At 37.9% G+C, this 27,209-nt stretch overlaps 1 protein-coding gene across 5 annotated transcripts in view; it reads right to left on the reverse strand.

Moving 5' to 3' along the window:
* Positions 1 to 8,197: 8,197 nt before the first annotated feature.
* The window catches only part of golim4a (golgi integral membrane protein 4a), a 28,147-nt gene continuing 9,135 nt past the window's right edge, over positions 8,198 to 27,209 (reverse strand). Inside the window, exons 2-16 of one of the 5 annotated variants that reach the window (XM_088345734.1) lie at positions 21,230 to 21,304; positions 20,045 to 20,094; positions 19,841 to 19,894; positions 19,613 to 19,763; positions 18,992 to 19,074; positions 18,656 to 18,739; positions 17,358 to 17,540; positions 17,022 to 17,294; positions 15,466 to 15,728; positions 13,558 to 13,610; positions 13,416 to 13,468; positions 13,067 to 13,276; positions 11,728 to 11,796; positions 10,201 to 10,296; positions 8,198 to 8,991 (exon numbers count right to left, since the gene is read on the reverse strand). In XM_088345734.1, the coding sequence (XP_088201860.1) occupies positions 8,872 to 8,991; positions 10,201 to 10,296; positions 11,728 to 11,796; positions 13,067 to 13,276; positions 13,416 to 13,468; positions 13,558 to 13,610; positions 15,466 to 15,728; positions 17,022 to 17,294; positions 17,358 to 17,540; positions 18,656 to 18,739; positions 18,992 to 19,074; positions 19,613 to 19,763; positions 19,841 to 19,894; positions 20,045 to 20,094; positions 21,230 to 21,304 (1,817 nt within the window). In that variant the 3' untranslated portion in view covers positions 8,198 to 8,871. Of the gene's footprint in view, positions 8,992 to 10,200; positions 10,297 to 11,727; positions 11,797 to 13,066; positions 13,277 to 13,415; positions 13,469 to 13,557; positions 13,611 to 15,444; positions 15,732 to 17,021; positions 17,295 to 17,357; positions 17,541 to 18,655; positions 18,740 to 18,991; positions 19,075 to 19,612; positions 19,764 to 19,840; positions 19,895 to 20,044; positions 20,095 to 21,229; positions 21,305 to 27,209 lie in introns of all 5 variants that reach the window. The other 4 variants (XM_088345732.1, XM_088345733.1, XM_088345731.1 and 1 more) reach the window with 4 other exon arrangements.

Below are 27,209 nucleotides of genomic sequence, written 5' to 3' on the forward strand. Positions count from 1 at the left end.
TTGAGAATCAAAATGGTAGAAAAATGCACTGAGCCAGTGTCTGAAATAACGTTGGGCGGACAACTTACAAAACGTCTCCGCCAGGGTGGCCGACAACTTTTTTAAAAAAATCAAACATTTGTTTTATTCAGATTTCGAAATCTTCGTTCGGTTTGGAAGTTTTGGAATTCTCGTTCGTTTGGCCATTCGCATACTCGGCAACTGATCAGAAGCCTGCACTGAATAAGTTCGTGCTTCCGGACTCTCTCTAGCGTTATAAGGTCAGGCATTTGCATATCATTTTCCAAAGTAGACGCACAGAGAACACAAGAAAAATTGATAATTGGTTAAGAATAAAGCCAAAACCTCAGCTGCAGAAGAAATATTCAAAAGAAGCTAACAAAATTTATGACGCTACAAAACGTAAACGTTCATTAAAAGCATCGTGGAAAGAGGAGTTCACGTGGCTTGTAGCAGATGACGCAACGCAAACATTGCATGAATGAAGATGAGTAAATACAGGTGCATACTGGTGGCAGATGGAAAACAGCGATGTCATATACATGCAATGAATGTTATAAGTATATTTATAATAAACTTAATTTCAAAGTGTTGGTCTGTCATATATTCTGATTAACAATCCCTAATACTTTGCAACAAAGGGTTTTTCGCGATAAGTCATCTTATTGTGTTTCAAGTTGTGAAAAATGGGCAGGCAAGTTTATGGCTGGGCAGGCAACTTTTCAGAGTTGTCTGCCCTGGTGTCCTGTAACTTTTTCTCATGAGTTTCAGACACTGACTAAGCAAAAGGTTTTAAAAATGTTCTTCAAAATCGTACAAGGAACATTTTGTATTATTTGTCTTGCTCGCAATGGAGCGAAGACGGTGACCTGATGGCAGGTAATCAAAGTACCTGCGAGCAGGGTGACTGGGATCGTCTATAATATTTAGTGTCCGTTATCTAGTTCAATCGATGTAGATACTTTGCAGGGACGGGAGGCCAGTACCTATTATTTCCTCTGCCGTCCTCACCCCTGATTCCATCTTTGACAATTCTTTCTGATTGACGCGACCAAACCAAACTGTGATTGTCCTGGTTAAAACGGATTCAATGATAGCACGATAAAAATTGACTAGAATGGATTGACGGACTCCGAATGATTTGAGTTGACGAAGGAAGTAGAGCCTTTGTCTGGCTGACTTTAGAATATCAGTAGCATTGACAGTCCATGTGAGGTCAGTCGACAAGTAAGTACCCAGAAACTTGAATGAATGGACCAGTTCGACCTCACTACCATTAATTGACAGTGGCACATGCGGGGGAGGCTTAGTACGGTTTTACCTACATTCAATAGCAGATTACTCTCATGACACCAGGTGGAAAGTGAATCAATTTCTGCTCGGTATTCAGTTTCGTCTCCATTTGAAATAAAGCCAGTAACCGTGGTGTCGTCTGCATATTTAGCGAATAGTGAATGGTCAGAATTGGGTTGACAATCATGTGTGAATAGGAAAAACAAAGTTGGAGACAATGGACAGCCCTGAGGCGTACCAGTGTTGAGGACAAAAGAACATGAATCTTTCTTACCAATGCGAATGGACTGTTCACTATTGAGAAGGAAATCTAAAATCCAATTTGATAGTAAAACGGGAAAATTGAGGTCATGAAGAAGTTTAAAATGCAGTATAGAAGGAACGATAGTGTTAAAAGCCGATAATGGTCCCTTTAAAAAAAAAAATCTTCAACCTGTTTTAAATTAAATACAGAACACCTTAATTTTTAGCCTCAATTATGTACATTAATATACACCACTCTAACTTACCCAAGAGCATGAAAAGCAGAGTTAAACCACCATGTATATGCCTCATTTGCATGAGTTTAAGAGTTTTCTTGCTGTTCATGGGGGAGAAGTCATTAAAGCTGCAGTGGGGTGATTAAATGCAAAAGACAAGGAAAGGGTCGGGTAGAGGGGCTTGTGATCAGCGGGGAGTAGTTTTAAAATGTAGGGTAATCAATCATTGGAGGCTTTACTGTACGGAACACGCCAGCACACAGCACTTCCGAATACAGCACAGCATGACCGCAGCTTGGTGCTGGGTCATGGTCTCAGCACAGTTTAGTAGGATTTAATTACAAGGTGGAATTAGACCACTGACACTTTTTGTCTTGTTTAACCTTGATATACATGTGTATCTCAAAAAAAAGGTATGTCTGTAGATCAATGGGTTGGCAACCTCAAATAATGAGCCATGTTGGACCAAAAAAACAAGATATGTTTGGAGCCACCCCCAAAAAAATTAAAAGCTTAATAGAAGCCTTACAAGGAGGGCAACACACACTGAATATAATAAATGGTTGTGTGATGTTTGCATACCTGTCAACCTCCACGGCTCAATGCCTTGTACAAACTGTCGTATTTTCTCATACAAAATACAAAATAATCGTACACCATATTTTTTTATTTTTTTTTCAGAATGATGCATGATGGGAAATCCCCAGGCGGCAGACGCATGCGATTGACAAATTTGCGTTTTTCCGTACAGATTTCCATGTACGTCGTACTCGCCTTAAAATGCATAAAAAACGTACTTTGTATGGCAAAACCGTACAGGTTGACAGGTATGTGTTTGTCCTTCTACAGAAAACATTTCATTTTCCATTATCAAACATTTTGAAAAAGCACCAGGAAGCCACTAGGGAGCGGCAAAGAGACGCATGCGGCTCCAGAGGATGGATGGAGATAGAGCTAGATGGATAGATGGATAGATAGAGAACCTTGGATATTATGATAATTTGCTTTTTCTGCAAGCGGACTTCAACCTTTTACTGATGTCAGGAATTTTATGGACTACAGATGAGCAATTATATATACAGATGTTGAGCTTTTATGGAGCTTCTGTCCCTCTATATAGGTCTATATGGGTCTATATAAAGCAGCAGCATTTTGATCAATTTCCTTTCTTTAAAGTCAATTTTGGCGGCCAGTACTCAGTTTTATGATTTTATTCTATAAAGAAATAATAAATAATTGTGTTAAATGTGTATTGAGACACCCTAACCCTAAATGGATTAATAAGGTCAACACTGGTCAAGAAGCGTTCTTAGAAAAGTTGCAATATTTAATTTTTAAAAAGAGCGTAAAATGTATTTTTTTTTAATTCATAGAATTCAAATTGCATTAGTCACCTATGTATACGGCTTGGTTCACATTTTGACTTTTACACGGAAGCCCTCCTTTTTTCCCTGGGCATGTTCTGCAGAGAACTGCAGAGTCTGACGTGAGACGCCCTCTTGTGGACGAATATCAATGAAAATAAACGTAATATTTTAAAGGCATTTTGGGTTGAACAATTTTATTGACACTATTAACAGCAAATAAACAAAGTGAGGTTTGAACAATTTTTCTCGAAAATTTTAACAGCAATGAAGCATATTCACAATAAAGGGACGTGGTGTGTTATTTAGCACCTTCTATTGGTGAAAAAAAGATCTGTTTGAATCAGCAAAAATATATGAACAAACTATCCTTTGGACGTGAAGTTAAAAAAAAAGCTTTTAGGTCAAGAAATGTGTATTTATTTATTTTACAAAAAAAGGCTCTCCTAGAGGGAGCCATTTTCCTAATAAAAGTACCCCAAGAGACCAAAAAACCCTATCAAAGGCTGGGCAAAATATTAAAAGAAAAATGATGCCGTTTGATAGATAGATAGATAGATAGATAGATAGATACTTTATTCATCCCCGAAGGGAAATTCACTTTTCCAGCAGCATCCCTGAGCTGAGAACAATCGAAAATAACACGGGAGCTGCTGGAGTGGCTGCCATTCGTGACGGCGCCGGAGAAACGATTCAATTTGAATCATGTACAAACAAACAAACAATTGAATCATATGTCGAAAATGTAGAAAAAAAGACGCAAGGGTTTAGTATGTCGAAAATGTCGGAAATGTCGAAAAAAAGATAAAGGGTTAGTATGTCGGAAATGTCGAAAAAACACAAAAGGGGTTAGTATTTGGTCACTTTTAGTCCCTGTAGTTTGTATTCTTTCTTATGCTTTTTTTGCACATTCTCGGTTTCACCACACAATACAGTGACAGCTACATTACACTGCTCCCTTTAATGAATATTGGGATAAATAATGCAACTCAGTGTTTTGGGGAGGTGGTATCAAAAAGTGGGATCAGATATGTTTTCGTGTTATGGACTTCAGTTGTTTTATTGGTCTGGGTCTGAAAACAAGCTGCCTTTAACAATGTTCCATACATTGTCTGTATGACTAAGACTCAGTCATTAGTGGTTATGGGAAGTTATGCGCCTCCTTGGCACATTTTGCAGTGTTCCACTTTCAGCTTTATCTGCGTTGATAGACCTGGTCATTCTATGGCCTGTTGTGCTCTGGTGACAAACTTTGTGATACCCTGGTGAACATCATGGACTTTGTTCAGCATCCTCACTTGCAAAGGGGCAGGGATGACAACCAGTGCTCCCTCTAAGCTGCGCACGTGCGCAATTGCGCACTGCTCGCACATTCTCAGCGCACAAGAAAATCTAGCCAGCGCACAAAAATGAGGGATCAAAATTACTAATTAAAAAGCGACTTAAGTCAAAGTTACAGTGCAAAAAGGTAAAAATACACGGGTTCCCCTGACGTTGTGTCCTAAAAGCGGTATTTTGAAGTCAATGTCGAACGAAGTTGAAAAGTTAGTAGAGTTTGTCGAGAACCGGCTTCTTCGGCTCGGCTCACTAAAAGGAACCGGCTCTTTCGGGTCCTAAACGGCTCTTCGGGTTGTTTTTGCTTCTTTAATCCCAACATAACCAAATATTCTGTAAAACTATGCACAAAATGACTTAAAAGAAGGGGGGAATAGAACAAAAAAGAAAAAAATATCAAAATGAAAAAGTAGTTAAAAGCTGGTAAAAAGAGAAACAAAAGGAAGAGAAAAAAAGAAGGAAAAATTTAGATAAAAGCCGGAAAAAAGAAAAGAAAGAAACGTAGGAAAAAAGTAAATGGAGAACAAAAAGAAAAAAAGTAACAGCTCGGAAAAAATAAACACAATGAGACTTTTTTTTAAAGGAATTTTAAAAAGTAGAAAAAAAAACACGGAAAAAAGAAGAAAAAGTTTGTGTTGCATTCAAATAATTTCCAATTGTATCAAGTGAATCTTGTTGCCAACATTGAAGTTCCACTAAGAAATGTGACTACCGGTAAGTACAGTTCTGTATCTTGCAACCGACTAAATAAGCCCCCAAAAATGTTAATATTACGCGACAAAATATATCAGAAAAAAAAAGAAATGGATATCTTGTGAAAGAATTGTAAGAACAAACGGCGTTTGTAGGCCGTACAACCTTTGCAATAGTACATGAGTCAATTCATTCAAAAGAGAAAAATCATTTTGCATTGCCGGAAACTCAGCAAAATGTCAAGTTTTGGACGTGTTTGATAATTAATTATTTTGCCACACTTGGGATTATGGTTGCTCACTGTTGTTTCAAGCACGGCTCACCGACTCTGTGTGAATGCTCAGACCCGTGGAAAATTAGAGGGAACATTGATGACAACTCAGTATCCTTTCATCAGCAGTGTTTTTGCAAGTAACAGGCCCTGTCAATACTGCCAGTACAGCTGAAGCCCTGGAAGAGGTGCCTTCGTTTGGTAAGGCCATCCAGTTTGCACCCAAGTTCTTCAGTCTGTTGCAGACACTGTGCATCCTTCTTATCGGAGTCACCCTCCTTTCTGACTCAGGTGGGCACTCCACCACCAAAATCCTTCTCCAGTTGTCTTTCTTCTTGCGACGATGACTCTCTGATTGGATAGTGCATCCACTGTAATCAGGTTCTTCTCTGGCACGTCTAGTGTTGTTGTTGTTGTTGAGTCACTCAAGGCGCCTAAGGTAATCCTTAGTAGCGCTAGACTCGCTCGTGGGAGGCTCCGTAGTTTTCCGAAGGAGAGGGGGCTGCGACTGTCCTGTGCCGCCAGGCCTGACGGGGTGTGCCTCAGGCAAACCAAGCATACGACGTCTCTGAAGTCCTTAGTACGTTCGGACAGGCCGGTGCATGATTTATGGAAGCCCCGTGGGCAGTTAGTACAGGTGATTGGGGTGTGGTTGCAGCGAATGGTTCGAAAGCACCACTGGCATTTGGACTAGGTGCCAGGGTTGCTCTCGAAGTCGCCCGCCCTAAGAAGAACAGAGAGAGGAGTGTAGAAGAGAGAGAGATCGAGAGGGACAGATTGAAGAGAGAAAGACAGAGTAAAACGCAAAAAGGGGGGAAAGAGAGTGAGAGAGGTGGGGAGAGAGTAGGAAAGAGCAGATAGAGAAAATGAGAGACAAGAGTGTAAAGGGGGAAGAGAGAATAGGAGAGACAAAGAAGGAGAGAGGACTAAGAAAGAGAGAGAGAGCGAGTCTGAGTGGATTGAGTTGGATTCATAAAGCTCCCCCGGGAGAGAGCCCTTCGCAGGACACCACGGGAAGGTTCCTAGTCTTTGACCTGCTCTAGTGTTGTAGGTGAATCGAAGCAATCGGAGCCTAAAGGTCAAGACATGAGGGGCAAGTTATCAAAGGCTCTGCTGCTCAGCAGGAAAATAAGGGGCTTGTGGTCTGTATGAGAACGTTTTTCTCAATTTGTCTGTATCTGCACCCTGCTTCTGTCATGCTGCAGAATATGAAGTCAACCGGGCGCCATTCACGTGATGGTTGCTTCTCAGACAGAACTTCAAGTCCAATTGAAGAAGCGTCCGCTACAACTTTTGTTGCACAGCCTGGACTGTACTGAGCCAGGACAGAGGTTGTGCTCAGCTCCCGAGGAAGCTCCTCATGTAACAATATTCTATGAATAAGATTCAGAAGACAAAAGTATATTTTCATAATGCTTTAATCATACATCCTAGCTCATTGGCATCTCACAACAAACCGTATGGGAATGGGTGTTCCCCTTAAAGTCCCTGATCAGCTCCCAACACAGGCACATTAGTTCCAAATAGTGATTCCTAATTATATTCCCACAATACTAATTTCTAAAAAAAACTTGCATTCACATATACAGATATATTGCTATTATAATTGTAGAGAAAATTGCATTAAAATATATTTATGTGGTTCCGAAACTATTTTGGTGGTTAAAGCTTCAGCCAGCAAATGGTGCTCATGATTTAACACCTGAATTACTTCCTAAAATAGCCTATTTTGTCTCTAGTACAAAGAAGGAAGCAATCTTCACAATATGTTGTAAGTTTAGCGTTTAACTGATTGATTTTGAAGTTGGATAATGATTGATTAGTCCAAAACAAAAGTAATAGATACATAAATAGTGCAAACGTGGCTCACCATCCCCTTTGTTGACTCCATTGTGTTTGTTTTTGTCAGCTGATGAAGAAAGATAATGAGAAACATGTAAGAACCTGGGCACAGGACTGTGTTGCGCCAGGCCTCATTGCCGAGGAGCCGGAGATCTCGGCCATCTTTGTCCCCATTGTCCCAGAGGGCAAAGGCCAACAAGGCCCACTTTTGGGCTCGCTGTCCAAAAAGATTGTAAAAAAACTGGGGCGGCAGTAGCTCAGGAGGTAGAGCGCTCGTCTTGGGATCAAGGGATCCCAGTTCGAATCCCGGCTTGTCCGTGTTACATGTCGAAGTGTCCTTGGGTAAGACACTGAACCCCTAATACCCCCAATAAGCAGGTTAGCGCCTTATATGGCTGCAAGGCCGCTATTGGGAAATGTGGAGCACATTGTAAAACGCTTTGGGAAGTCATTGACTTGAAAAGCGCTATATAAATGCAGATCATTTCATTTCATTTCAAGAGGCGTTTGCGCCTGGGCTTTCAAATGCCACCGATATCACTCATCAGGGCCATGTCTTGTGACCAGTTTGAGTTCCTGTTAGTTTTTCAAAATAAAGTTCCACGATTGGTTGGTTTCGCGATAATAGACATTTTATTTGCACACGCAACAAAATAAATCTCTGTCCAGAAACATGACACACTTACGCAAAGCTATAAATCTTTTGATTACAGATGAATACTCTGGGTTTTGAAACTTTATTATACAGCTAAAGAGTCTGGTCACTTCATGTAGATGGAAGGCCCTGGTGTGCACAAACTTGTGACAAATGGTGCATCTTTCATTGTGTTGCAAGAGTTCGTGGTTGGAAAAGGTTATGGGAAATGGATTTGTGGCAGTGTAGTTCCTCTGTATAATGAAATCAATTTACAAAGCCAACATTTAACAGAAATCCTCTTTATTTCACACAAAACATTTCATTGACAAAACATGATTCGTTAGAAAAAATCCCACTATTGCTTAAAATGCAGTTTGAAATATACAAATAGACAGTATTCATTTTATCGTACAATGTAACGAAAACTGCGTGAGAATTTTTGAAGGACAACATGAAAGGCAGAATTCTGCGGGCTCTCCTTTTCCCTAGTTTACGCATTCGGAAATGCGAAAACGACATGGAGGCGTCGGAACGCAAAGGCACGATTTGGTGTGGCAAAGTTAGTTGCACCTCGCATGATTGTCAAAGATCTCGCAATCAATCAACAATAAATAAAAGAATGAGTGATTGATTGGAATGCCAGATGTGCATTATACGCTTTGCCTTTTATATACAGACTACCATTTTTCATTTGAGTTTATAGCCTTCTTGTTAAAAATATATTCTCCAGATTTTTAACAAAAGGCACGACTCTAAAACAAAAAACATCATTGTAAAACCATCTGCACCAATTACATTCTGTCTAATTGCACAGTGAAACCGGATCCATTCCAGCAAAACCTTAGCTACTTCCAGACCATTGCACCCAATGGTCCTTCCTTGAGTCTTGACTGGATGGCTGTTGGTTTCCTTTAGTTTCAACAGAGGAGGAAGAACCTTCCAGTTTTATTTCAGATTTCACATTTCGGCTCGCCGGACGGTTCCCTTCTCTCGACCGGGCCCCTCTTCCTCAACTTCATCTTCCTCGTAATTCTCTTCATCAGGTTCTTTACCGTTGGCCTCCTCCTTGTGTGGTTCCTACATAGAGTGAAATGCATTTGAAAATCATTAGACAGGAACAACAGACAGTGACGAAGCCCAAAAATGCACACTAAAAACTCTTAGGTCACAATTTAGACTTAACATTTTGGGTCAGTTTTGCTAGGGTTGTTCAAAACTAAATGACCCAAACTGTTTAGTTTAAGCTAAAAACACAACAACCAACCCAATATGTTGGTTCATAAGACCCGTTTTTCTAGGCTGTTTTACACAAACAACTCAATTGTTTGGGTGGATCAAAACCAAATTTTCCAGACTGTTTATTATACACTCTAAAAACACTTGGGTCAAAAATGGGTTCATTCCAAAATTTGGGTCAATTAAACCAATTTTTTGGGATTGCTTACACAAAACTAGCCAATTGGTTGCTCAAAAGAAAATGAGCCGGATCGTTTGCTATAAACACTTGGGTCAAAAATGAGACCAACCCAATACTTGGGTCAATTTGATGCATTTTTGGTACAATTGAACAGAAAACGACACAAGTGTTTGGGTGGTTTAGAACAAAATAATTTCGAGTGCTTAGCATACGCTCAAAAACACTTGGGTCAAACATTCGGACCAACCCAATATTTGGGTCAATTTGACCCATTTTTTCTGGGTAATATTACACAAAATGACCCAGTTGTTTGGGTTGTTCAAAAACAAATAACCCAGGATGTTTAGTATAGTATAAAAACATGGGTCAAAACAAATACTTGGGTTGATTAGAACCATTTTGTTCTGGATCATTTTACATAAAACCACCCAATTGTTTGGGCTGTTGTAAACAAAATGAATTATGGTATAAACAGCTCCCAAATTTGGTTCAATTTAAACATTTTTTTTTATTCTGTTGAACAAAAAAAACTAAAACAACACATTTTAGTTGGAGTCAGTTTCTGCCAACCACCAAATAATTCCCTGGTAACGAAATTTTCAGGTTACTAAGTTACCCCTAGAACAAATTAAATTTGCTGGAATTGTTTATTCATTTTTTTTTTTTTGGAACTAATTACTTTTAGAGAACTACGGGTTAGTTTGCTTTGAACAACCCAAACAATTGGATTGTTTTGTATAAAATGAAGAAAAAATGGGTCTCATTGCCTCAAGTATTTGGTCAGTCACATTTTTAAGTATTTTAAGACTACTACACCATGCTTGATCTACAGCCATAGAGTTCATTAAAAGTGAACCCTATTCACCCACCTGTTCTACATTCTCCTCATTGTAAACCTCCTCTCCATCCTCTTCCACTTGCTCTTCCCTCTCTTTCTTCCCCCCTCCGGCAATGTCATCCTGAGCCTTCAAGGTCAGAGGCATGACATAACCAAGTCACGCAGGAGCCTTCATGAATATGTAAACATAAACCAGTTCATGGCAAGCGGGTGCTGTACTTGGCACTATTCAGCACGGGCATTTGGTCGGACACCACTTGGACGATTAGATCAAATGTTTTGTAAGTTTGGTCAGGTTAATTTTGCTTTTAAAGGTTTAGGATCAAGCTCAAGAGTTATTTTAGTACATTATAGCAGTGTTTTCAGCTTTGTTTTTTATTCTTGGGGCAAACTGTCTGTCGTGTGTAAAATTTAGTCCAGCACCAGATGTTTGAGATTAAATTATCAGGTTGCCTAAATTGGAAAGAAAAAAAAAAAAGTTTTCTTATTGTTGGTGGTTACCTGGGCTTCGGAGGTAATCGGAGTTTTCAATTTTGGAATCTAATAGATGTTTCACCTGTTTTTAAAGTTTAACAATATTTCTATATTTTTTTGTGACAAAAAAACATGAACAAAACCATCATTGACATGAGACTTCTTATCTGCCAGTGGAACAAAATACATATTTACTATGTTCTAACTTTTTTTGTGTTTAAGTATAACAAAAAAAAAAAAAAAGATTAAAAGAGGCAACATAATATGCACATTTTTTACTATATCTATATGGGTTTTTTGGGGTCAAAAATGAAACCAAAATAATAATTAACAGGAGCAAAAATTTTCTGACGGCGGCATTTGACACACTGTACTTTCCAGAAGTCTGTTTTCCTTATTTATTAAACAATCCTACATGTTTTTAATGTTTACTTCCTTTAAAACACCTGAATCAGATAATAGTAATTTTAAGCCTAATTGCAGAGCCTGCTGATGAACGGATCACTTTAATCGTGAGCTGTCGGTATCAATATTTTAAAAATATGCAGTGATAAGCTTTAAAAGCACATTTTTTAGTTATTACTATTGGACACCTGCAACAGAGATCACATAAGATGCTAGGGTTGTTCATTATTTTGACTCGTATCACTAACTATTGTTAGTTATTTTGACTATTAAGCACTGTTTGCATCATTGTCTCTATTGGGCAATTGTGTTGCTGTTCATTGATATCCACACCCTTATGGGCTAAACTGCTTTTTGTAACCTAGAAGGTTAAATAAAAAGAGCTTAGGGGAGGACTTCTACAAAGTTATCTGGTCTTGAGGACTTCGGTTGTTTAAATGATTTGAGAGAAGAATTTAGGTGATTGTTGATCTTTCTGCGTCTTGGCGCCAGGGAATATCTTGAAATGACTTTAGTACTTTCATCTATTGTTTGACTCCCACAAAGTTGTGAAAACTAACCTAAGCACCCTACTTGTTGCCATGGACACTTTATATTGCCTTTACAAAAATATTCATTCGCAAGAATGCCCATTTATCTTGATTATACAGTAGACGTTACGCAACAAATCGTTACACACCTCTTCCTCAGCTTCTTCCTGATACTGGTCATCCAGATTGTCCTCCTGCTGATCCGGATTTCCAGCAATCTAGACAAATACAAGCATGCTTGCTAACATGACAACTTCAGGCAAGTTAAACTCAAGACTTTTAAAGACTTTTGAAATCAAATTTAAGAGCTAGTGATCCCAAAAAAATATTTCTTGCATACAATTGATAAATGTTACTAAATCTTCTTAAACAAATAGAAATCTTTTGTGTTCACATATTTAAGACTTTCCCAAATAGGATTTAAGACATTTAATGCCAATTAAGGCCTTATTTTTAAACTAATGAATTCAATGCCTTTTAAGACTTCATGACATATGGCAGTAGTTGGCAACCACCGGGCTGTGGACCAGTATTGGGCCGCACAGAAAGAAAATAATAACTTCTATTATATTTCACCAGTTGTGTTTTAACTGACACTGCTATGATTCAGACTGAACTTGAACAGAGGCTTTAAACTAGATGTTTCAAATTAAAATCAATGTGGTTTACACGGGCGGGCGCAGTTGCCTGTTGGTCAGTGCAACTGACATGTCGTAAACAAGGATAACCACCCACAGAAGATGCAGAAAAGGATGAATTGAACTAAACTTTTGCGCTTATAGACAATCAGCTTGGAGAATGGTCAACTGCGGCCCACTACGTCATGCTAGAAAGATTGTTAACAAAACTGCCGGTAAGTAAAAACATTTGGCAACGGAGCTGGACGATGCATGGATCCCAAATTCAAGAAAACCAAATAGCACCAATAAACTTTTCGCAGGGTTGGTTCGTTTGGTGAGTTCGTATTTTTCTATTACTTGACATGTGGATCGACAACATGTTTTTGCTTTAAATTTTACAATTGTGACCAGAGTTTAACACGTTCAATTCACATTTCTATTCTAGCTACTGTCACCTTGTGCAGAGTTTGCATGTTCTCCCTGTACCCTCGGACACTCGTTTCCTCTAACATACCCAAAAGATGGCTTGGATGGGGCTAGCACTCTTGCGACTTTTGCTAGGATATGCGGTTTGAAAGGGAATGAATGTGATTTTGGTGTTATGTTACGACGACATATCAAATTTCACATGACTAGACAGTGAATTTACGATCAAAATTATCAATGTTGATTTTATTATAAATGCTATATTTGTTGTTATTATCGTTTTAGACAAAGTTGTTAAAAAACATGGCCGGGCCGAGAAAACATTGTGAGGGGGATAGAAAAGATTGCCGCCCACTGACACATGGATCAATGTCATCCACATTATGTTGGCACTTACACATCAGCATTTTCATGGTAAACCAAAACAAGTGTGTCCACTTACAACCAGCTCGTCTTCCGTAGCACGATGTTGGGGTCCTTGATGAGAGTCTGCATGCTGGGCTCGTGCTGCCGGTTCCTCTTCCTCATCTTCTTCACCTTCCACTACATCGTCATCGCCAACATGGTGATGTGACTGGTCTTCATCTGCTTCTTCGAACTCGTCCTCGCCCTGATTGTTGGGGTCATTTTCAGGATCCACCTCGCCCGCGCCCTGCGGTCGAGAGTTAAAGTGTTTTATCCTGTGACAATCTGGTGCAATTTTACTAAGGATGATACTTTTGTATTATAAATATTGATGATGGTTCCAAAAACTTAAGTGGGTCTGCAGATTTTTAAAAAAGGACAAGTACCTGCTGATGTGGCGGAACCCTCATTTCACCATGCAACAAGAGAGAATGTTTCGCTGTGAAAAAAACCCAAATAATGAAACGAATAAATTCCTTTGAAGACGTTTCATAAACTTGTATGGCACGAATGGTTGCTCAGTTTTACCTTCTTTTTTGTCGGGGTAATTTTGATCCATGTTTTCATACTCAGTCTTCCTCCTGAGAAACACAAATAACAAGGCGCTGAACTCAAAGCTGCAAAAATGTTTTACAAATAGCAAATTTCAATTTAAAGTGTAATGTGCAGGAAAAAAAATATTTGTTGCCAACTTATTTGGAACTTTATATATTTGCTGCAGGCATACAGTCACTAGCAGAAAGAGTTTTAAATATTGTCCATTTAAAATATTGTTTTTATTTTAAGTTGTTTTTACAGTAGAATAAGAAAAAACTTAAATTAGCAAAATGATCAGAAATAGCATTTATTTGCCATTTCTTTAAAGTTCATATTTAACAAATTTCTTGAAAGAAAATAACTTTTAAAGCAACTATATTAATCCTCATAATAATAATTAATTTATTTAAAATATTTTTACAAAACAATTCAAATAATTTAAAATATAATCTTAAATTTACTGATTCTAAGAATTTTTTTTCACTTGTTTGGCTATAAGTGGTCATGGGGGGAGGGATAAGGGGCGCAGTAATTGGTTGATGTCTGAAAAAAAAAACGTGTAAAGATTGCAGTACAATAACATTACCTTTATTGTTGGCAATTGTTAAATTTGGTTCTATCAAATGTCATGAAAATATATTTTACCTTCCTCAAAGACAAATTGAGAGCTAACAGAGCTGAGACCATTAATTTAGGACCTAAATCACAGTATGGTAGCTTTTTCATTTCTAAATATAGTCAGGGTAGTTTTTAAAACATAACACAGCCTTTTTTTGCTGAATGTAAAAATAGCCATACAAAAATTATTAGTTTACCACTTACTTTTACCATTAAAGTGGAAGTCGACCGGAAGAATTCCCTTGCAATATTATATTCTATGGCCCTCTACTAGTGTAAACACGGCATATTGTGGTAATTGAATATGAGTTAAGTGAAATGGAAGATTAAAATACAATGATAATATGTATTAAATGGTTAAAAAAAAGAGCTATTAAACCTACATGCCACATTTTAGGCATTTTCATCCTGCTCGCCCAAAAAAAAAACGTTAAAAACATAATGATAACATGTATTAAATGGGGGGGGAAACAGTATTGCTAATGAAAATATGTTAGTTTGGTGCCACTCCTTCCCAAGGTTTCTTCATTCTCCTCATGCTAAGGTTTTTGAGTTTTTCCTTGCCTACATGAGGGTTTTAGATCAGGGGAGGGTAGTAGCATTATAGCGGGAAACTTTCTTTTTGTGCTAGTAACTTTCAGCAGTCGAAAAACTCCCATAATCTCCGGTGCTTCAACCCCCCTCCCTTTTTCATATCTTAAATTATCTGTGTTAGTAAATTGTGTGATTATTACCATCAAACTCAAGTAATAACAGTTTAATTTTTATCAGTGTAAGAAATTCTAGCATCCTTTAGATAAAAAAAAACGATTTATGGTGGAGCACAAGCAACACCTAGAGGCAAATTCGTTTACTGATTGCAGTAAAGAATAATTAGTTTCAATCCTAACGATTCTCAAAATTAAGAATAGAAAAATCCCTACATACATATATAGGAAGGCTTTTTTTACTGTGTTGTGTGCACAGTGCAAATACATTTATATTGTTGTGTTCTTAATTTATTTATTTGATTTATAGTATTTTAATGTTATTGTTTATTAAAGCACTTGAATTTGCCCTATACAGCAACAGCTAATGGTAAAATAATACACACTGTCCCTTTAAAATGAGCAGTCATCTGCATATTTTTCTAAATTTTAAGTGGTATTTTCTGATTTGACAAAAAAAAAATCAAAATAAAGAAATATAAAGTCTTAATGAGACAAATATCTGATTTTACCTCTTTTACTACACGTTGCCCTCAATTTTTCAACAGCATACCTGAATGCGATGTCATCTGACCTTTGGTGATCCTCTCTTAGCAGCTTCTCCCGTCTGTCAGCCTCTTGATGCTGAATCGTCTCCCTCTCCTGCTCCTTCTTCATCTTTGCCTCTCTCTCCCTCTTTATCCTTTCTCTCTGGGTTTGCATAGAGTCTTGTCGCATCTGGATCAGCCGGCGCTCTTGGGCCTTCTGAGCCTCCAGGCGCTGCTGCTCCTGCTGCTGCTCGTAAGCCGTTTTCACACCCTCTTCCTGATCATGTGACTGATGTCTGGGTTGGAAACCCTTCTGGAAAGCAAATAAATAGTATTTATTTCATGTAAAATGAACGGACGATCTATATTCAACATATTTAGTTTTGCATATTTGGTTACAGTAATTATAACGCACACTCATGTGTACTGTGCCCCACTAATTTGTGATTAAAACTCGCTATATTTTGTTTCACTTTTTGTCATCACAAAAATTGAGAATTGTAAGTGACAAATGTTGATTAAAATCATTTATTGGCAACGTAAACTATGAATACACTACCAACATAAATTTTACAACGCATTTATTTAAGTCCGATTCATCATCAGATATACCAGAGTTGTTTCTCTTGTCGTTTTTTTTTTTGCGTTAATTTATATCTTTCAGGACAACTTTCTGTTTTCTCTGTTCTTTAATAAAAAACTGTGATAATGAGATATCTAATGCCTTTTCGTATGTCATCTGTATCACTAATGGTCTAGAATAGGGGTCTCCAATGTGTAGCACCCCAAGGACCGCTGAAGTGCCCGTGGACCTGTTCTAAAAATAGCTCACCAATCCTGGGTTATTGTGAATTTCTAGTAAAATTATTATTTTAGAGGTTGACTGAGTCTATTCAACTGTACTTCTAATGAGTAACCTGGTAATAACATAGTAACAACGTTGTTATAATTCAAGATGTTATTTTTGAAATGCATATCAAACTAGTAGCTGCTCGCACTAATCGTTAACCAAAAGTAGCTCTCAGCTTGAAAGGTTGGCGCCGTGCCCCGGGTTCAATTCCCGTTGCACCCAATGTACGTAAAACACAAATAAATGTGACCTGATCTACCGAAATGAGTCACAGCGAGGCAAAGCTTTGTAATGAACTAGTTTTGCATTACAGCCTTTATTTGTATCAAATGTTTTTTTTAAAGTTAAAGGGATAGTCTCATTTTACAGTTTTATTATAACTAAGGCATTTGTACACATATATAAAAAAGAAGTGGACCAAACTGAAAGCCATTTTAGCACATTATTTATTGAAACACACATGAAAATAATTTGAATTTCGTTTACTAAAATCAGAAATATTGAACTTAGATCACCGTTTTTGTTACTTTCGCCATTTATGAGGATTCGGAAACTAACTAAACTAAACGAAAAATGTAAGTATGATTCCTTTCATGATTTTCCTCAGTATTTTTTCCTTCAGATATCGGCCTGTAGCGAAAAATTGCTACTTGCAACTAATTTCAGCAGAGGGGGTCACATATTTGGTATTTCGAAAAAATATGCTGTTCAAGTTTTCATATATGAAGTTTAGATAAATAAACTTGTCCTGACATGTTGACTGTCCAAAGCGTTCTCATCTGGCTGCTTAATTTCTGTCTCGTTTTCCTCTTCGTCCTCTTCTTCCTCTTGCTCCTCTTGTTGTTGATCTAGGTCCTCCTCCTCAAGCTTTTGCGGCTGCCCCGCTTGGGCCATCTCCTCCTCAGCCAGCTCCCTTTTCCTCTCTGCATCTCCTTCTTCATCATTTTCTGACAAAGCCTGGTCTGACAAGAGGGGGTGGGACTGGACTTTGGGCTGGGAGTGAGCCTCCTCTTCTTGATCATGCAGCTGAGAGGAAATGTTGATGTGAGAAAATTAATTTAAAATAAAAATAAAGAAGACATGGATTACCCTTGATGCAGTATCATGGTGATCGTCTTTAATGACTGGCTCATCCTTATGCGGCTGCCCCAACACAAAGGCCTGCTGGGACTTAGGATCCGGTTGGTGGAGCACAGTGTTTTGCACAGGCTGTCTCATGGTTGGTTGCTTGTTAAGAGACTCCTTTAGCTCTTTGTATTCATTAACTTGTACCTACGATACGGAGCACCCAACCACCAGACATAAAAGCGGCACGTTAAAAAAATGTTGGTATTGTAGTAAAAATAGTTGATTGACATTTCATAATCAGCTACATGTACATCAAAATGATCAAAGGTTAATTTTATGTCTGCTAAGATTTCAAGACTAAAGCCAAATCCCAAACTCCCTTTGTCTTCATTTTGCCATTTACTCTAGCAATGTCCAAATGAGGAGGCATATAAAGTCTCATTCCACCACAAAATATAGAGGGAGACGAAGTTGTATGGGACACAAGCTACCTTTCACAAAATTAGGTCAGGAAGGCCCTAGGAGTACCATGGTCATCCAATAGTGGCAGGTAATGAACCAATTTTGTGTCTTTATGTTGTGTTATGGAAGCTAAATTTCTATAGAAGGCACAGTGAGACAAGAAATAGACAATAGGCAGCATTGAGAGGAGTTTGCCTTGATATTGAAAAATAAATAAGACTGACGCGCAGTACTCGTCTGGAGGCTTTCTTTTGCAAGTTAAACACTATAGTTTACTGTTGTATCCAGTTTAGTGGGAGGGGCTGGGGGCTGAGAGTCGACCCAATGTCCCCCTTCCTCCTCTCGATTCCTCACCGATAAAATTTGAAAATTCAGGTTTGCGTCGGCTCAGTTTTTCAAATCAAGTTAAACGGTTAGGCCTGGGCTGGTTCGGGCTTTTATATCTGCAGGGCGGGTCAGGTCAGGCCCTAATCCAGTTCCAATGTAAAAATTTACAGTTAAGTGAAAAATAAAAACAACAAAAACATGCAAATAAAGACAGACAACAAATTAACAGTTGTCGCATGTTATATAACAACTAATGCTGCGCAAAGCGATTACAAGATAAGCAGGATGTAAATTCCTAATTCTGTAAACTTGCCTGACCAAAGCAATTGAGTGGGAAGGATGAATACAAACAAGACAAAATGGGTGGGCAAAAGGGTAAGCAATCCGATTGAGCCATTAACAAATCAAGCCTTAGTGAGCATGGGCATGTGTGATGGCGTGAATTTGGACCACAATCAAAGACGACAAAAGGTCAGGTTTTCAAACATATTTCCAGTCATTTTGTCACAATTTATGAACTGTTACACCACCTGAGCTGCAGCGAGCGCATTTTTGTGGTCTTCCAGTGACAGTGCAATTTGATCATGGGCGGTCTTTAAGTCGTGATGCCTCACCTGAACACAATAGAGCAATGTAATGCAATACATGCGATACAGAGAGATAAACATTAAAAGGTTGAATATTTACTTAACACAATTCAAGGCAATGTATAACTGATATAACTATTTTCGTTTAATTTTTGCATGAGAGTCATTTTTATCCATTTTTAGCACATTTTTTTGACATTGCATTGTAAACTACAATATTTTCTGTACTATATCTAACAGAAAATGAAAGAGGAAGCTATAAGTCTGAGCAAAACATACCTGAGCATCTTGCAGTTGCATGTGAATGTCATGGTGGGCTTTCCTTAGCTGCCTATTTTCCTCTCTGAGGTTAATCATGGTGTCTGCAGGTACAAAAAGTAAAAACTTAGATTTGCTTGCTTAAAGTTATGATTTTAGATAAATTACTTTATGTTCAAAATATCAGAAAATTAAAATGAAATTTGCATTTGTTAAATGTGAGGCATAATCATGTAAAACCTCAATACATCCATTTTGTCGTTCACTTTCTCTCATTAGGTTCTAGATGATTAGGAATTGTTCACATTTAAATTTAAATCAGAGAGGCTGTACAACCTTGTCTAGTCAACAACCCTTCAAGCACACAACAGCTCAGCATTTTTGCTTACATTTTTAGAAAGGAAATCAATACCCAGGAGAGAATATGCAGGGGGAAAAAAATCTACAAAACCATTTCAGATAATGGACTCTGAACAGTATAAACGTCACTAGTGCTTATAGTTCCTGAGTACATGTATTTTTGAGGAGAACCAGAAGATGGAGACAAAAAACAAATATTACAATTGTGAGTCGCTTTGTATGACGGTACAATACAGTTCTAGTAACGATCTCAATTTAGAATTACAAAATAAGCATCAGCACCTTTAAGCTGGGCCACCTCCCTATCTTTGACCTGCTGCATTTTTTCATAGCGATCCTTGTGTTCATCTATCAGGCGAGTGTGATCGTTTCCCTGCATCTGATGCTGGTCCTGCAGATCATAAAACTGCTTTTTCAGGTCCTCGTGCTGGTTCTGAGAAAGAAGTGTCAACAAATGAGGAATTTGTCTTATGACATATTGAACATTAACAGTGTATGATTTTCGCTAACCTTGAGCATTTGATGTTGCACGTGTAGAGAGCCCAGTTTGTTGCTGGAATCTTGCTGAGAGAGAACATAAACAGAAACCACACTTGTCTTTATTGTTGAGGCTTACAAAAAGACGGCTAGTAAAACACAACACACACATTGAGCAATAAAAAGAAGACAAAAACCACACATAAATGGATATTGAGGAAAGTGAAACTTCAGTACCTTCTCCTTATTCAGTGACTGTTGGGATTCAAGCTTATATACCAAGTAATCTGGAAAAACATGACACAGACATTTTTTCAAATGATTTTGAAAGATGCGACATAATGTTTATGTTAACCATGTCAGTGTCATCTACTCTTTTGAGGTGTTTTTTTAAATTAGTTCCACTATGAAAATATTTAAGGGGGTGCTTGTGATTTAAAATTGTTTTCATCAAAACCTACATTAAAAGTCTTCACTTACACTTAGTAAAATGATACAGAGGCATCTCTCTGCATACGAAAGTTTCAGGTTACGAAGTACCTGAATGGGAAACTATTGCCTTTAGTTAAAAAGGCGTTTCAAGATACAATGTCAAAAATACAGTACGCGCTGCTATTAGCTGCATCAAGGGTTCACCGAACATAAACAGACTGGCTATCCCTTAAAATCTGCCAGGCAACCCAGTGCGCAAGCGTGCTTCCAGCATGCTTTTCGTGTCACTGTCACAGTTCAGAATTCAGAGATGAGGAGGAAGAGGGGTTCCAGTAAGATAGCGGGGAGAAAGACGCAGGCATTGTCCAATTAGCCCAAATTAAATAAATTTTAGTAAAAATCTATGAAGTCTCGGAATTTTTGGAGAAGAATCACCCGGAATAAGTGTTGACAAGTCGGGCTATTGCTACATCTGTCTCATGCACTTCCGAAGGATTGTCAAAAGCCAGGCAAAGCAGACGTAATTGGATTAGATTTTCAAGAAACGGTCAATTAATATTTCATTATTTCCTTTATTCTTAGTTTTTTTATATGACAAGCCTCTCGTTTTTTGTTAATTGTGCAGTAATTCAGTTTTAACATGCATTTACTTCATGTTCTGATGCTCTTTTATAAGTTGTTGAAAAAATATATCAGAGAATTTTTGCGGGGTTTGAAACACAATGGCTCTTTTACATTAAAAATGCGTCTCTACTTAAGAAGTTTTCAGGTTACGAATCTACTCGCAAACTAAATTAAATTCGTAAGTAGAGGAACCAGGTAGTTTTTGTTTTATCCATCTTTTGTTTCATATAGTGATGAAATCATAAATTAGATACTACTAAAAGATAGTCACAATTTTTAAATATAAGGAACAAAAATGTGCCACGCAGAATAAGGGTACATGAATGGAAATATGAAAAGTACTGGATGACTGTTTTGTCGTCTGACCTTCTTTGGCTTTTTTGTGCTCCTGCCTCTCCTTTTGTAGAGATTTCTCCAATCTTGAGCGATGCTCATACACCACTGCAAATATGAAGACATAAATACAGGGAAAACATTGTAACCCAGTGATAAGGCAAAGGAGATTAAGAAAAGCATTTTAAGTAAGCAAATTTATCAATGGTAAGACAAACTTCCGTATCTCAAACGAGAAGGACATCTAAGAGCTCTGTGATATAAACCGCCCCAATTGATATATCATTCTTTGCTCTGCTCTTTTAGGTCCTTCTCAATGGGCAAGGAGAAGAAATAAATGACCGTAAAATTCAGACTACAAGCTGCAATTTTTGCCCCCGAAGCTTTCATCCCTGTGGCTTATGCACAAATGCAGCAGATTCACGCGTTCTCTCTGATGGGTGGCAGGGGTGCCCCAGCAGTAAAAGTATGGGTGAGACAGGTGGAATACATGTGTCGAGGAAGAACCAAATGTAATGTACCGTAAATTCCGGACTATAGAGCGCACCCGATTAAAAGCCGCACCCACCGCATTTTAAGAGGAAAACCGATTTTGTACATACACAAGCCGCACCTGTAGATAAGCCGCATGAGCCCACATTCAAACATGTAACACAAACACAAAATTAACCCAAACCCGACTTCAAGTCCCGCGATTGAAACTAAATGGCCTTCATTAATCTCCACAGTCCGAAAATCACAGCCGGCAAAATGAACGGAAAATGAAACCGGTACTTAAGGTTTGATGCAGACCTGCAGAGTCCGGGTCCCATTGAAAGTAATCCAAGGAAAAAAAGTGTATATTTCCAAAGGTAAGGGTGGGAAAAATATATCAGATGAACACATTTACTCACGCAACTCCTTTTTTTTCAACCAACTTTTTACCCCCTCTTCTTTCTTTGTCTGTCCCTCACCTTTAGCGGTCCCCACTTAAACGCGGCACCCCGCGTTTGTTCCGCCCCTCATTTTTTGTTCACCCGTGCAAAACATATCAGAATAAGTGTCTAAAATAAATACAAATGAATACATTACAAAAATATACAGTTGCAAATACATATTATACACGGGTTACACATATTTACAAAGAAAGACGGTACACCGAGAGAGTTTTCAAAGCTTTAATAATAATAATAATAATAATATAGCTTTGACAGGGCAGTTAATGGTAGCAACACTAGAGCGTCGCCTTAAGAAAAATCACATAAATTGGCCGCACCACTGAATAAGCCGCAGGGTTGAAAGTTAGGGGAAAAAGAAGCGGCTTATAGTCCGGAGTTTACGGTAACTTCGCGCTTTGTGCATGGATAAAACTAGCATGAACAAACCCTCATCATGGAAAAGGAGTCAATTAAAAGGGAAGAGCTAACGACCATATTGGGATTAATTTTACAAGTCTGTTTATTTGTAAACGGAAATATTGTAGCGAAACAGACGTACTACAAGAAGCAACATCCAACGAAGTAGAAATACTTAAGGCGGATTCGTATTCATCTGTTGGTATTATCATGTGTCTTGGAGTAAATATTTTACACAGTTGGATTCTATTGATTGTCCTTGATGTAATAAAGTCATTTTCGTGGACATTCAAAGAAGTTGAAGACGGCCCAAGAAGGTACTGGTGAGTTACCTCAGCTTTATAGTTTTTGGTTTCTTGTTTCAGACTGATCGTGATGTTTCTCTGATCAGGATATTTTAAAATGTTCATCATATATTGAATGCCAAGAATTGACGCTTTCTAATTATATGTTGCATGACATTTCAGTGACTGGTGACATCGTCCAGACATATATTTGCTTATCAAAACTCCGTTGGCCCGCCGGTAGGCCGACGGAACGTTAAGGGGTTAAGATACTGTATATTTTTAAAACTATTTCAGTGTAGTCTTTCTTTAGTAAATATATCATGTTACAATGTGGACACAAACGACTTATAATCAGGTGCGCCCAGTGTATGTACAAAATGGATATTCCTTTAAAAATGTACTAGATGTGGCTTATAATAAGGTGCGCCTTATAGTCTGAATTTTATGGTACCATTTTTGAATCATACTAGATTACTGAAGCCTGAAAATTATTTCTACAAGAACTAAAAAAAAAGAAAAAAGAAAAAAAATAATGAAACAAACCACTGCTTCACAGACCCACAATCAAATGAACACATGATTCCAAAAAGAATATTCTCAATTATCCACTTCAATGTGAGGAGTCTTTACGACAACGTCAGTCACAAAGGGGATCGATTACCTGGAACGTTTTGAAAATGAATTCCATCTCGAGGGCTTCAACATTGGGTGCAGGTATTGCCTTCTATTCAAAACAGTATTAAATTTGATCCAGTGAAAAATATGACATCTGCCATTGATAATTTGTGTACATTTATAAAAATTCATATGAGCACAAACAAAAACAATTAAAAAAAAAAAAAAAAGATTGAAATAAAGAAGACTTTACTGAGTTTTTAAGAGATTTGATCGTGTGTCCCAAAAAATCCTAAACCAGAATATTTAGTTAATAGTCTTAAAGGTGTCAAGACAATCAAAAAGGACAAAACCATTATAAGCTTCTGCTTTTTTCTTCAAACCCAGCTTTCATTTTCAATTGTATTGTAAATTTGTAGAGTTTTAAACAGATTGTCACCTTGTTTTTGAGTACAGTATGAGACATTCCTGAAAATGTTTTGGGCAAATGACTAGTAGATAAGAAGCACAACAGCCATTGAGTATAAAACAAAACACAATAAAAAAAAATAAAACAGACTTCTTCTGTGGGAATATCCCAGATTTTCTGACCAAAAGGATAACTTCTCCACAGTTCATGGACACAACCACGCAAAATAAGAGGTGCGAGTTGTAGTACAGCAGACTACAAAAAGCATCAATACAGCCACAAAAACGGTATTCGTTATTTAGTATAACATATTCTAAAATGTTGATATGCCAATAATGCATGTGATTTTCAATTGGACAAATGCAAGGAAACATTATAAACCAAATTATTGGTCATTAAAAGTTTATTTTTTGTATTGCTTTGTTTTTGGGATATAAGTTGATAAAGGCAAGGAACCACCCAACAGTGCATTGAAAGCAGAATAGGGCTACGTGACATATGAAATTTGAAAATAGCAATTTTGATATTACTGTGATATACATAGCAGATAGATAAAAAAAACATTTATGTGATGGCATGAAACAATGATATTTTTTTCTCATGCAGCACAATTACAGGATTGTGTCCTTATACTAACCTTTTTTGAGTCATGGAATTTCTGTCCTATTAAAAAAATAATCTCTGAGCACCTCCCCAAAAACAATCCTCTCCTCTAGTGTAATTGTTTTCAAAGTTTGAATTGTCAAGATAGGCTTTCCAATTTCACGTAAAGTTTAGAGGAAAGTTATTCTCATCTAAAGGTGTTAATAGAAAATATAATTTGTAGTGGCTTGGCTCAGGAGTTAGTACAGGTAAATCCATTTTACAAACATGTTTTGTATTGTACTACATTATTAACTACCGTAAATTCCGGACTATAGCGCGCACCCGATTATAAGCCGCACCTACCACATTTTAAGAGGAAAATCGATTTTGTACTTACACAAGCCGCACCTGTATATAAGCCGCAAGCGCCCACATTAAAACATGTAACACAATCACAAAATTAGCCCAAACCCGGCTTTAAGTCCCGCGATTGTAACTGAATATAAAGTACACAGTCCAAAAACCGCAGCCAGCAAAATGAACAGAAAATGATACCGGTACTTAAGGTTTGATGCAGACCTGCAGAGTCCGGGTACCCGTTGAAACTAATCCAAGGAAAAAAAGTCTACATTTCCAAAGGTAAGGACGGGAAAAATATATATCTACTATTGTCCGCCGCGAGAACAGGTCTCACTCACCTTTACCACGCTTCCCGTCAGCCCGCGTTTGCTCCGCCCCTCTTTTTTAATTCGCAAAACATATCAGAATAAGTGTCTCAAATAAATAAATTACAAAAATATACAGGTGCAAATACATATTATACATCGGTTACACATATTTACAAAAAAAGAGTTTTCAAAGCTTTAATTATAATATTATAACTTTCATCCCAAACCGTGCCTGTGAAGGGTAGCAAAACGCTACTAGCAACACGCTCGCAACAAAGTAAACGGGTCTGTGAAATAAAACATACCGTACTTGTAGAAACTACGGTAAACCGTCCTCATCTTCCTCCCTATAACTGACGTCATCAAAGTCGTCTTCCCCGGTATGGGAAAGAGACTTTGTCATATAGACGTTGTCTCACGCTCCCTTATTCAAAAACACGCTAGCAACACGCTCGCAAAGTAAAGTTTACGTGCAGTAGCTCTGTTTCCTTCTTTATCGGACTGCTCGGTAGCTTTTAGCTTGAAAGCTACTTCATGTGCCTTTCTTTTTGCAATTTGCACGATGAGGATATGTCTACGCTAATTTAATTTGTGCACAAGCTAAGAAGTTGCAGTCTTCCTCGGCGTATATATTCAACCGGTCTAAATCTTACCTTTTGTACTCTAGCGCCGCTGGCGGCTGTTAAAAAAATTACTTAAATTGGCCGCATCACTGAATAAGCCGCAGGGTTGAAGGTTTGGGGAAAAAAGTAGCGGCTTATAGTCCGGAATTTAAGGTAATCCAATCTGACAGTTTAATCCTTTTTAGTAAAATAAACACCTAAAATGAGTGAAATTATACAGCAGCGGTACAATTTTCTGTGCAAGATTAAACACCAACTTAGTTAGGCTTGCTCAGGGCTTCTCAAATAGTGACACGGACCCTGGGGAGTCTGGGGGGAGCACGGACAGGCAAAGAGAGATGGGGTAAAGAGACAAACAAAACTTTTCTCCCATAGCACTTCACTGTGACCTTGGAGGGAGACGAGCAAAGACCAGTGTGCTTGCTATGTTTAGATTATTTAAGGTTCGGATTAAAGTTGAAGGGGCGCGAATAGATTTCTCCTTCAGAGGGGGTGCGAGACAGAAAATAATCAAGAACCACTGGGCTAGTTGAACACATTATTTACGTATTCTATCTCCTGATCTGATCATTATAATCATACCAGTTTACAGCCACCTTTTCAGATAGGAGAATAGTCCCTTACTTTAAAAAAAACACAAATACGGCATACCTGTGGGGAACAATTCTGAAATTGCAGTGACCTTTAAGATAGCACACCTGACGGGTTCTGATGCAAGCATACTAGTTGAGAATCCCTACTTGAATGTATTACCGTTGTTCCGTTGTAAATAATATGTGATTATGGCGAAGCTCAGCGCTTTCCATTTTGCGTGAATCACCATTTTGAAATTGATTATTTTGTTATAGTGTACTGCTTGAATCAATGCAGAACATGCTACAATAACTAATATTAATAACAAAAGAGTTTTGGATTTTGTAATACTGTGGTTCTTTTGACCTGTGTGAGAAGTGACACAATTTTGCTTTAGGTAGATACCAAAAAAATAAACCATGTAAACTGCGATGTAATTTAGTCACATCCCTTGTAAATACATCTGGAAAGTGCCTTCTGAAAGGTGCATGAGGATGAGCAATCACTGTCTAGATTTTAGACTAATTTCCAACACGGGCTGATAAAAGTGCATTAGCAGACTGTGAAACAAGGCAGCGCTCTATGGAGATGACCTTTGCAAGTCTGCTGGTTTAGATGGAGGGATGATTGGATCTGTTGAGTGGGCTGGTGGCAAACAGCCCAAATGCTGTCAATCACAGCAAGAAGAGGTCAGCACTGGTTGCTTGAATGTTTCAGTGTTAAATGTATTTCATGATCTCCATGGACACAAGATATATATTTTTTTTTTAAGTTCATTCATGGATTGTTAATTTATCACAAAAAAATTATATATAAGGTCAAATTAATAAAAATGAACACTCGTTAATATTAATTTACACAAGCATGTGTTGGATGATCAATTTTACAATTTGAATATCAATGCATTAATCAAATCAAA

The sequence above is a fragment of the Urocampus carinirostris genome, chromosome 10, assembly GCF_059441175.1.
Source record: "Urocampus carinirostris isolate Australia breed hairy pipefish chromosome 10, RoL_Ucar_1.0, whole genome shotgun sequence".
NCBI lineage: Eukaryota > Metazoa > Chordata > Actinopteri > Syngnathiformes > Syngnathidae > Urocampus > Urocampus carinirostris.